We start from the raw sequence: 12,136 nt of genomic DNA, 5'->3' as shown, positions 1-12,136 counted from the left end.
GGAAAAGCAGGCCACGAGAACGGCCTCGTCCACCCATGCCCACGGCACTGCCCTGCCACAGCTGTGCCCAGCGGGGGCCTGGGGCTGAGCCAGCCGCCGCCAGGGAGGGCGCCAGAGCAGACCCGGTCAGGGAGATGCCCAGGGCGGCTCCCGCACTGCTCAAGCGCACAGGGCTCAGGGAAGGAAGCTCTGAGACAGGCCGGCTGCGTCAGCCCCAGGCCCAGGCCGGGCCCTGCCCAGGAACCTCGTTCACCGTGTGTGGCCAGACCTGGCAGAGCCCTCCAACTGGCGCACGAGCCAGAGACCCCCGCCGGGGGCCACCCTCCGGCCCTGTGCTCCTTGCCCTTCGCCCCCTGCTCCCAGCCCCTGCCCCCCGCTCTCACCACAGCTACCTGGCCCTGCCCGCTGCTGCTGAGCCACTCGGGGTGCTGGGGCACCTCTCCCTGGAGAGTGCCCAGGGGACCGGTGAGCCGCTGTTCGTGCAGCACCTGGCACGACAGCGCCCCAGACTCCCCTTGGGAGGTGGGATCCGGGTCCCCCCCATACAACACCCCTCCCCCGCTCTCACCCAGGGCTACAGGAACCAGCACTTCAGCCCCAGTGCAGAAAAGGGCCCAAATGGGTCACCCCCCAGCAACCGTGACCATGGCCTGGGGCGCCCTCACTGGGGCAGGCTCTCACCGCCACACACACACACCCCCATACCAACCCCACAGCCCGGGGCTCTCTCTGGGGCAGGCTCTCACCGCCCCTCCCCCAGCCCCACGGGCCAGGGCTCTCTCTGGGGCAGGCTCTCACTGCCTGCCCCCAGCCCAGGGCCTGGGACAGGTTTCCACTGCCCCCCCATACCAACCTCACTGGGGCAGGCCCTCACCACCCCCGAGCCCCACAGCTCTCACTGGGGCAGGTTCTCCCCTCCGCTGCCCCACGGCCCGGGGCTTTCACTGCCTCCTCTCCCCCAGCCCCACACTCCCACTGGGGCAGCTCTCTCCGGCTGCCCAGCCCACCGGCCCTTCCCCAGCAGCCCAGGCTCCTCCTCGCGGCACCGGAGCTGGGCGGCACTTACCCAATGCTCGCAGCGGGCTGCCCCCCACGGCCACACGGGGCGGCCTGGCGCCTTGGGGGGGCTCCTGGGGTGCGGCTCTGCCCCGGTCCCGCCTGCGGAAGCGGCTGGTGAGGAGTTTCCAGAGGCTGCCAGCCTGGCCGGGGCCGGAGCTCGGTTTCGCGCCCGCTCGCCCCAGCTCCGGGTACAGCAGGTCCCGCTGGCTGGGGCAGGTGTGCAGGGAGCTGGCGTCGCCCTCGCTCTTGGTGCGGAGGCGTGGGGGGCGCAGCAGCCCCCCCGACGCCGAGCGCCGCAGCCCCTGGCCCCGCCGCAGGCGGAAGCTGAAGCTCTTGCGCAGGGAGCTGAAGTTCCTCCTGGGGCCGGGGCTGCTGCGGCCACTGCCCCGGAAGAGGTCCCAACGCCCACTGCCCCACAGGGAGCTGCCCCGCAGGGAGCCCGAGGCCTCGGGCGTGGGCGGCTGCCGCCCAGAGGGCAGGCAGGTCATGCTGGCTGGGCGTAGGCGCTGCCCCCCATCTGCCCCGTGGGCCCCCCCCGGGGGCAGCAGGAGAGGCAGGCCCCGCTCCTCCCGCCGGCGGGGAGGCCGCAGCCTGAAGAAGTCCAGCAAGCCGCTGCGGGCTCTGGCGGGGGGCGCGGGGGGCAGCAGGGCAGCAGGGCCGAGACCATTGCCCACCGAGCACAGGCTCTTGGGCCGTCTCCTCTGCTGCTGGGCAGCCGTGAGGGCAGCCTGCACCGCCGGGTCGCCCTGCAGGTCCAGCGACTCGCACATGCTCACGGCCCTGCGGGGGCACGCAGCCCGGGGCCGGGAGCTCCACGGCCAGCCCTCAGCCATGGTCAGCTGCTGGGCTCTGCCCGCCCCATGCCCCAGAGGCGCCCCAGCCCGGCCCGGGCAGTGCGGACTGCCAGCCGCCCCGGCACCCCGGCGGCTCCGTGCACCGGCTCCGTGCACCTTCGCTCTCCGCCCCTCCGCTCCCTCTGCGCCTGCATGCCCAGACCTGGCCCCCGGCCGGCGTGCCACAAACTCCGGCGGTGGAGCCTGCCCTGGAACGGGAGCCAGGCCCTTGGGACAGGCCCCAGGCGCTGCGCACGCAGACCTCCCCTGGCCAGGGGCCCTGGCCCTGCACCCAGCCCAGCCGCTGCCAAGGGAGCAGAGGGCAGGAGGCCAGAGAGCGCTGGCCCGGCGACCGCCACCGCCCCCTTCCCTCCCCTCAGCACCAGCACAACTCCCCGGCTGCCTCAGCGGTTCCTCCCCAGAGCCACAGGCCAGCTGGCCCTGAACCCAGGGAGGAGCAGGGCACAGAGCCGGCACTCCCACCCACGGGGGCCCCCGGCAGAGCTGCCAGCACGGGGACCTGCAATCTGAACAGCTGGGTTTCCTCCCCCCTGCCCCCCGCACGCTGCTCCTCCTTTACACTTCCCCTCCGGCTGCTTGGACCCAGGGGCACACCAGGCACTGCAAACGTGGCGGGGGGCCATGCCCATCCAGCTGGCCAAGGGAAGTGCTCTGCTGTTACCCCCCAGCTCCAGTCAGAGGCCAAGGGGGGTTCTCACAAGTTGGGGGGGGCATGAACCTCCATTTAAACAGTAGGGTGCAATCCCGCCCCCCAAGTACCCATGACTAGGATCCCCGTCTCCTGCCCAGCCAGGTAACACCCCAGCACCCTCGGCCGGGCTCGGCGGTACTGTGAGGAGCCGTGGGTGTTGGAGACGTGAGGGCAGGCGAGCCGGGGTGGGCATGAGTCAGTGACTGCAGCCTGGAGAAATCAGGGGCAGGGGTGCTGGCTGCCTTGGCCACCCTCTCCCACAGACGCCCAGAGTCCAGGACCCGAAGGGGCCCTTCTATCATCTTGTCTGAGCTCCTGCACCGCACAGGGGAGGGAATCTCACCCACTCAGCCTGGACTGAGCCAATAACTGGTGTTTGGCCAAGCATCTTCCAAGCATCTGGAGACAGCCAAGTACAGAGACCCCATTGCTGCCCTGGGGTTTGCTCCTCCCACGAGTTGATCCCTCATTTGGAAGTTTGGGCCCAACTCCTCCTGAGCTAGCTGGGTTTTAACGTCCTGCTGTCGGTTCTGTCCAGCCTCTCTCAGCCACCTGCTCCCCGACTGGTGTCCACAGGACGGTACCCATGCACGCAAACCGAGTCACCCCTCCAGGGGCTGAGTGGCTCTTCCTGCTGGGCTCCAGCCCTCAGATCATTTCTGGGGCTCTGTTCTGCACCCTCTCCCCTTATTCAGCACCTTCTTTGAAATGTGAGCCCAGCCCCGACACAGCGCTCCAGCACAGCTCTCCCAAGCCACGGGATCACACGCTGTCAGGCTGGAAAGGACCTCAAGAGCTCACCAAGTCCAGCCCCCTGTGCTGAGGCAGGGCCGACTGTTACCGACACCCTCCCTTACAGGGGCTTGTCCAATCCATTCTCAGAAACCCCCAGCCACGGGGGTTCCACAGCTCCCCCAGCCCCATCCAGGTGCTTATCAGTAACAACTCCCCTTTCCCACCCAGCGCTTTTCACCAGCAGATCTCCGAGCTTTCCACGTCTCTGTCCCCGCACCACCACTGACTACAGCCTCACACTGGCCCAGCTACACCCCTGTGCCGCCCTGGCTACACCCGCACATCAGCTCGGCCCCAACCCTGCCACATGTGGCCGGGCAGGGTCAGTATCCCCATGGCACCAATGAGGAACTGAGGCAGGGAGGGACCAAGTGACTTGTCCCAGGTGACATAGGGAGTCTGGCAGAGCAAGGAATCGAGCCCTGGTCTCCCAAGCCGAGGCCAGGCCCTGACCACTGCACTGTCCTCCCTCTCCTGCTCTACCCTTGGAGTTAGACAGCCAGCCAGCCAGTAAAATGGAAGGTTTATTGGATGACAGAAACACAGTCCCAAACAGAGCTTGTGGGTGCAGCCAGGACCCCTCAGACAGGTCCTTCTGGAGGGCAGGGAGCTTAGACCCCAGCCTTGGGGTTCCCTCCGTTTCCCCAGTCCACTCCCAACTCAAAACCCCCTCCAGCCAACTCACCCAGCCTCCCCCCTCCTGGCTCAGGTTACATGCTCAGGTATCGTCCCTCAGTGAAGCTACCCCCTGCCATCCCATCCCCAATGCAGACAGTCCCAGTAAAACTCCCCTGCGACACCCCCAGGTCAATCCGCCCCACGCCCTGCTCCGTCACAACCTTTGATCGTTTGGTCACTCTCCTCCGGACTCTCTCCAGTTTGTCCACATCTTTCCTGAAGCGTGGCACCCAGAACTGGACACAGTGTCCAGCTGGGGCCTCACCAGGGCTGAGCAGAGCGGGACAGTGACCTCCCGTCTCGTTCCTACGACATGCCTGTTAATACACCCCAGAACGACAGGACCCATTTTTACAGCTGCATCACGCCGGGTCATATTCCATTTGTGATCCACTAGACTCTCCGATTCCTTTTCCACCAGGCTACCGCCGAGCCAGCTGTTCCCGTTTGTGCTGGCTGCCTGCATGCGCAGAGGTACCAATCCCAGCCTGCTCCTGCACACACGTTCCTGGATCGTACTGGCCTCATGGCCTCAGCGCGGCCCGGGGAGCTCCTCTTCAGCTCACTGCCCACTCTGACCCCTCCGTCCTTCCCAGGCCCTGCCCCACGCACTCGTCGGTGGCCTGCACTCCTGGCTCCGAACTCTGCCCTGGCCGCTGTCCCGTTGTCTGAATGGGCCAGCTCACCACGTGCCCTGGAGTGCCGCCCTGTGCTCACCACCAGGGCACCCCCTCCTTGGGAGCCCTGGGGGCACTGATGAACTGTTGGCGTCACCATGGGTGCTCCTGGGGCGCTGTGATGGCTGCCTGAGCGGTGCCGGCAGCACAGGGCTGGCTGCCAGGGCAGGACCAGGCACGACACTCAGAGCTACATGCAGCAAGGTGAGAGGGCAGGGAGGATGGCAGCACCCCAAGGGGCACACCTGCCCCTTCATTCAGATTGCCTGAGCACCTCGCAGGGCCCTCGTGCCCAAGCTGCTGCACAGAGCACTGGCTGCTCGCGCAGGGCTGGCTCTGCGGTAACATACAGCAGTGAACATGCCAAGCTGCCCCGCAGGGGCCAGAGCACGGTGCCTGTGACGAAGTGGGCCTGTTCTTGATGTTTCCTCCGAGCATTGCGGGGGTGCCTCGGTTTCCCCTATGCAGTTCTTGAGTCTCTAGGTGGTGGGGTAAGGGTGTATGATCATTGCAGAGCCCTAGAGGGCAGGTGTGTAGGGGTCTGGACACAGAGAATGGCCGACACCCTGTTTCCTGGCAACTAATGGCCTGGGCCCTTCCCCCCTGCAAGGTGAGAGCTGAAGGGTTGGAGAACAAAGGAATCAGGTGACCTCCTGGCCCGGGAAAGGAACAAAGCCCAGAGGAGGAGGGGCTGGAGGGGGTTTTCAGTTTGGGGCTGGCTGGGACATGGAGTGAAGTGCAGACGTGGTTGTCTGGCTCACTGCCCCCCAAAATGGACCCAGCTGAGGGGTCCCGTTCTCTGCACCTGCAAGCTCTGTTTTAGACCATGTTCCTGTCGTCTAATAAACCTTCTGTTTTACTGGCTGGCTGAGAGTCACGTCTGACTGCGAAGTTGGGGTGCAGGACCCTCTGGCTTCCCCAGGAGCCCCGCCTGAGCGGACTCGCTGTGGGAAGCGCACGGAGGGGCAGAGGATGCTGAATGCTCCGAGGTCAGACCCAGGAAGGTGGAAGCTGTGTGAGCTGTGTGTCCTGCAGACAGGGTGCTCACAGAAAGGCGACTGCCCCAGAGTCCTGACTGGCTTCATGGGGAGCAGTTCCAGAGCATCGCCCAGGGACTCCGTGACAACTGGTGGCAGCGGTGGGATGTACTGCACCCCGTGGATGGTGCTTCCTGCAGTAAGTGACTGGGGAGCAGTAACACGAAGGGGGATTGCCGAGGACCAGGCCTGCTGAAGGCTCAGAGAGGAGCGGTTTCGGGGGGCGGTTAACCCCTGGGAGTGTGTGACCAGCGAGAAGGACTGTGCAGTAACAGGGTTCCCCTGGGGATTGCAGCGAGCAGTCCAAGGGGCGGAGGAGTCTGCAGCTTGACCCTGGCAAAGAGGTGGTGACCTCTAGAAGGGCTGGCACACTAGGGGTTCTCCCTGGAAACCGTGGGGAGCTGAGAACACACGGGCCTGTGAGTCCACAACAACTTGGGAAGAGCGGAGTGACGGCCTGTCACTGTCTCCTTAAGAAGGACATTGTAACCCTGTGCAGAAAGAGAGGGTTGACTTTGGAAAGTTCACCAAAGCAGAGTTAATCGTGCAGCTGGAGGAGGATGACCGCTCTAAGGAACAGATTCCTGACCCCAACTGGGGCTATAGCAGGATCTGGGAGCAGCTGGAGTGGGAGCCAGGCATCCCCAAGACTCCTGTCCCTGACCAGACGAGGGTCTTCACGATCGGGTTCCCCATCGGGGGATCGAGAGGGACGGGATTGGAGCTGAGTCCGAGAGAGCAAGAGGACCGTGGGAGACAGCGAGAGCCCGAGAAAGAGCTGCAGAAGCATCAGCAGCATGAACTGGCGGTGGGGGAGCGGAGAGGCCTAGGGGACCTCCCCAGGGTGAGTGGGGATAGACCCCGGGGGGCCAGTTCCGCAGGGAACCTCGAGACTAAATTGCTGCCCCTAGTTAAGGAGGGGGGGTGTGTGGATGCCCACCTCACTGCCTTTGAGCAGGCTGGCGATTTGAACCAGGGGGACCCTGCGGAAAAGCCCCGGTGTCTAGCTCCCTTGCTGGGTCCCAAGGCCACAGACTCCATCAGCCAGATGGGTGGGGAGGTGGACACGCTCCCACTCCTGACCTATATGTCTGTGTGGAGTTTCCTGGGGCCAGGCCCCTCGGACCCCCAGTGGGAGCGGAAGGGGATGGTCAATGGGGAGACATTCCTGGGGTGGCGAGATCCTGGGACAGAGAGAACTGGTGTCAGACCCTGGGTGGTGCAGCCTCAGAGGCTGAGGGCCTGTGTGAGCTGGGTGAGGGTCCCAGGGACGAAGCCCCTCGCCCTGCCTATGGCCCAGATCCCTGTGCAGACCCAGGAGGGGTGGGGCTGGCTGGCCGTTGGGGTGCCCCAGGACACCAGCTGCGAGACCCTGTTGTGGGGTGACTGTGTCTCTTTGGGACAGGATCCAGGCCCTGCTCCTGTAACTGCCGAGGGTTTGAATTTGAATCCAGGGAACCAATCGGTGGAGAGGGAAATGGTCAGTGAAAATGCAGATGACCTGGCTGGCAGCAGGGAGGAGCCGCTAGGCTCAGGCTACCTGCCTGCCTGTAACCAGACCCCTGGGACTCGGTGGGACAGAGAGATGCTCCCTGCCCCCTTGCACACCAGACTGGGGACTCTCGCTGGCTCTGATGCAGTGAGGAAAGCAGTGGCCTGCCCCCACTGGGACAGCAAGGGCAGTGCTGAGCACAGTGGGAGCTGAGACCCCAGCTGAGTGGGGGGAGACACAGGCAGGGCAGGGGATCTGTGGGGAGTGGCAAGGTGCTTGGTAAGGGAAGTTTGGATGAGCCTAGGCAGCCTTGTGAGCTGATGGCTGTGTCCAGTCAGCAGGGTGGGAAGGCGAGGAGAGTGGAAGATGAGAGTCCCTGGACCTTACCTGTTAGCTGGGTGGAGAATTGGGACAGTGAAGGAAATGGGTCTCTGTCTGTCAGGGGTATTGACTTGCCTATGGAGGGAGCTACCCTGATCTCCAAGCAGTTGTCTGTGACCAGCCTTGTGTGCTGGGACAAGGGGAAAGAGATCCCAACCTGTGTGTCTGGTAAAGGAGGAAGTGTGTCCGGCTCTTCTTGGTCTGTGGAGCAGACAGAAGGGGCCTTTCAGCCTGTGATGGTTGAGGGTCGTGCAGTTGTCTCAGAGCTGGTTCTGGATTCAGCTAAAGTCCAGGAAGGGAAGGGTCCTAAGTTTCTGTCTGCTCGGGAGAATGGCCCTGTAACTAGGTCGCATCCAGTTAGGGTCTATGTAAAATCCCAGAGACCAGACAATTCTGGTGCTTGTATTTTGCCTGTTGCTAGTGTGTTGTTGGAAAGGGTGTAGCAACTCTGTCTAATCAGGGTGAGATCCTAGCCAGGGCACAAGGAGAGCATGAAGGTGTGTGATTGTGTTACCTACTGAGGGTGTGGAAACCTGTAGCAAGGAGGAAAAGATTCCTGAACTTGTGTGTGGCAAAGGGAAGGAGAAGGCTTCTAACCTTTTATCTAGGAAGTCTGTAAGTTTGCCTGAAAGGGGATTGTGTAGGAATCCGCCTGATGGGCCAGAGGTGATTCTGGATGTAAGGGAGACCCAGAAAGAGTCTGTAGTTGCTCAGGAAAGTGTTCCCCTAGAGCAAGCCCTAGGTAAAGAGGGTAAGAGCAGAATTTCTGGGAGGGGTGAATTGTTGCATAGAAAAGCCCTTGGGAAAGGAATCCTCATGGAGTCTTTGCAAGCAGTTTACTGCAACTGAAGGGTGTGAAAGTGATTTAATCAAGAAAGTTTCAGTTCCTAACAGCCAGAAATTTTCTGTTGTGAATGGATCCACTGACTTTGCTGTTGAAAGATCCAGTGTGGAGAGCTTTGAGAAGGTCTCAGATGGAGTGAAAGCTGTTAAGAAAGGTATACCGTCCTATAACCAAGTGGCTGTGTTTGGCCAGCTTGTTGGGGAGACAAGGTTGTGGAGAAAGGGATGTCTCCATGCTAGTTCTGTAAGTGAACAGTATGTGGCCCAGGTCAAGATGGGGGCCCTTAACCAAGAGAGCCCGAATTGCAGCCCTCCAGACTGGAGCTCTGGGAGAAAACCCAATCCCAGTTTGACCCCCTGGGTTTTTGGGGTGGCCAAAGGGCATGGGCTGCAGAAACCTTCCCACATGCAGCCTGCTAGTGCTATCGACCACCCCCGACCTAAGGGAGGGCGTGAAACTGGAAGGGCCTGGTGTAACTCCTACCAAGGAATGGGAGAGATGCTGGGGCATCCATGGGAACATTGGTGGCTTCGAACTTCCCCAGGTCACCGGGTAAAGTGACCCCGCTCAGTTCAATCTCGAAGGGGGGAGAGATGTGACGAAGTGGGCCTGTTCTTGATGTTTCCTCCGAGCATTGCGGGGGTGCCTCGGTTTCCCCTATGCAGTTCTTGAGTCTCTAGGTGGTGGGGTAAGGGTGTATGATCATTGCAGAGCCCTAGAGGGCAGGTGTGTAGGGGTCTGGACACAGAGAATGGCCGACACCCTGTTTCCTGGCAACTAATGGCCTGGGCCCTTCCCCCCTGCAAGGTGAGAGCTGAAGGGTTGGAGAACAAAGGAATCAGGTGACCTCCTGGCCCGGGAAAGGAACAAAGCCCAGAGGAGGAGGGGCTGGAGGGGGTTTTCAGTTTGGGGCTGGCTGGGACATGGAGTGAAGTGCAGACGTGGTTGTCTGGCTCACTGCCCCCCAAAATGGACCCAGCTGAGGGGTCCCGTTCTCTGCACCTGCAAGCTCTGTTTTAGACCATGTTCCTGTCGTCTAATAAACCTTCTGTTTTACTGGCTGGCTGAGAGTCACGTCTGACTGCGAAGTTGGGGTGCAGGACCCTCTGGCTTCCCCAGGAGCCCCGCCTGAGCGGACTCGCTGTGGGAAGCGCACGGAGGGGCAGAGGATGCTGAATGCTCCGAGGTCAGACCCAGGAAGGTGGAAGCTGTGTGAGCTGTGTGTCCTGCAGACAGGGTGCTCACAGAAAGGCGACTGCCCCAGAGTCCTGACTGGCTTCATGGGGAGCAGTTCCAGAGCATCGCCCAGGGACTCCGTGACAGTGCCACCCTCAGGGCAGGGCACAGAGCACACACGGGCTGTGAGTTCTGTACAGTACATAGATTCCCCAACGGTGTGAATTCCTCAGGCTCTGTAACAGCCTGACCATGGAGTCACAGACAGTCCCCGGGGCACCCCACCTCCCTCGCCGCCTACGCAAGCCTGCCTTTGTGAGAGGTGCCTCTTACACCAAAAATCACAGCAACATTCAGGTCACTCCCCGGCCCAAAGGGCCACTCACCTCCCCAGGTCAGCTGCACCTTCGATCTCCCCAACAGACAGCGCTTGTAGCCAATCCCATAGTAAACGATCTGAAGATTTATTAACTAGGGTTAACTAACTAGGATTTATAATTAGGATTAATTAACCAGGATTAATTAGGATTTATTAACTAGGAAAAGGAAACTAGTTATTTACAAGGTTAAAGCAGGGAAACACAAACACACAAATGAGTTACAATCTTAGGTTTCAAAAGGCAATAGGAGCATCTATAATAAGCAAGCTCTGTGTCCCCCCTTAGGGCTAACTCAGGCAAAACACTGGGGGTCTCTTGCTTATGCCTAGAAAACCGTGCCCTTGAGAGTCCAAGCTGCATAGTGATACAGTTCTTATTCCCTTCCCCCTTGCACTGTGAGCTGCACACTCAGCAGGTGGGAGGAATTCACAGGCATGTCTCCTCTTTGAGAGGGCAAAAATGTCTCTTGCCCTCTGCTGTCCACAGTCATCGGTCTGGTGTCGATGGGCGATCCCTGTAGGCAGGACCGGACCCAGCATTTCACACTAACTCATGTCCTTGCCTGTCCGGGCATTGATACCAGTAGGGAGGCTCCCAATGCAAACGCTGCGTTATCAGTGAGGTTAATGCAGGCGGCAACTGACATGCCAGAGTCTAAACACTAAGGGCACGTCTGCCCTGCAGCGCTGCAGAGCATCTGGTGAAGACGCTCTGTGCTGATGAGAAACTGGTCCAAGAACAGAGATCACCTCCCCCCACCCCCCGCTCTCTCCACGACCCTGGGAGTGACAAGGCCACAGCCACACTGCAGCCGAACACCTAGCTCATGGCTACAGCTCGAATCCTGCTTTCAGCCGTGTGAACACGCACTGACCTAGCCCCCTGCCAGCTGCGTGTCAGTAGCCACGTGAGGCACGGGGCTGGGCATATGCTGGCACCTGGCCCGCCAGTGTCACAACACACACGCCGGATGTTGCTGCAGGGGCCATGGGACGGGGAGAGGAAGGGAGTCTCCGGAGAGCAGCTGAGAACAGGCTGAGGACACGGAGTTGAGGTCCAGCCTTCTCCAGGGGGCTCCCCGAGGTGGGGAGGTGAAAGAACTTTGCTCAGTGAAGGGGGCCAAGCTCTCTCACCCCCGGGCACGCGCAAGGGGGGGCAAGCAGGGGGCACACAAGTCCTCTGGGGCCGGGACGGGGAATGCCAGCTCCGCCAGCACTCGGTCCACAGCCACAGTGGAGAGAGGCAGCTCCTCCAGCCACCAGGGTGGGGGGAGGCAGACGCAGCTCCTCCAGCCACGGGGGCCACAGAAAGTGCCCATCGTCATCGGAACAGGGGGCCATGGCCCTCCACTTTTTGAAAGTTTTGGTTGCTCTCCTCTGGACTCTCGCCAGTTTGTCCACATCTTTCCTGAAGTGTGATGCCCAGAACTGGGGACAGGACTCCATCAGTGCGGAGTACAATGGGATAATTACCAGGCCCCCACCCGTCCTCTTCCCCCGTGAGGCCCTGGCCCCGCACCCCCAGCCAAGCCAGGGGCTGGAGCCTGGCCGGGGAGCCGTGCAGCGGACTCTCCACCTGTCCAGGATGGGAGGGCTGAGAGCAGCCCCCGGCCCAGGTCCCCGCCCCTGCCCAGGGCAGGTGAAGGGTCCACAGTGCCTTACAGCTGCCTGGCCGCAAGGCTCTTACCACGGCCAGGCTGCGGTTCCCAGGCCCCATCCCCTGGCCAGAGCCAGGTCGGGGTAACAGCTGTGGGGATCCTGGGTCCCCCCACCTTCCCTGGGTTGGGGGTCCAGGATACAGGTACATGGGCTGCTCTCGGTCATAGAATCATACAATATCAGGGTTGGAAGGGACCCCAGAAGGTCATCTAGTCCAACCCCCTGCTCAAAGCAGGACCAATTCCCAGTTAAATCATCCCAGCCAGGGCTTTGTCAAGCCTGACCTTAAAAACCTCTAAGGAAGGAGATTCTACCACCTCCCTAGGTAACGCATTCCAGTGTTTCACCACCCTCTTAGTGAAAAAGTTTTTCCTAATATCCAATCTAAACCTCCCCCACTGCAACTTGAGACCA

The 12,136-nt window shown here is 61.5% G+C and overlaps 1 protein-coding gene across 4 annotated transcripts in view; it reads right to left on the bottom strand.

Moving 5' to 3' along the window:
- The window catches only part of AGAP3 (ArfGAP with GTPase domain, ankyrin repeat and PH domain 3), a 258,069-nt gene that overhangs the window by 173,048 nt on the left and 72,885 nt on the right, over positions 1 to 12,136 (bottom strand). For 2 of the 4 annotated variants that reach the window (XM_075126133.1, XM_075126134.1), the window contains exon 1: positions 1,067 to 1,907. The exons of the other annotated variants lie outside the window; for them this stretch is intronic. In XM_075126133.1, coding sequence (XP_074982234.1) covers positions 1,067 to 1,892 — 826 coding nt within the window. In that variant the 5' untranslated portion in view covers positions 1,893 to 1,907. Of the gene's footprint in view, positions 1 to 1,066; positions 1,908 to 12,136 lie in introns of those variants that run through there. 4 annotated transcript variants of the gene reach the window in all.

The sequence above is a fragment of the Caretta caretta genome, chromosome 2 (assembly GCF_965140235.1).
Source record: "Caretta caretta isolate rCarCar2 chromosome 2, rCarCar1.hap1, whole genome shotgun sequence".
NCBI lineage: Eukaryota > Metazoa > Chordata > Testudines > Cheloniidae > Caretta > Caretta caretta.
This window is presented reverse-complemented; position numbering and strand designations above follow the sequence as displayed.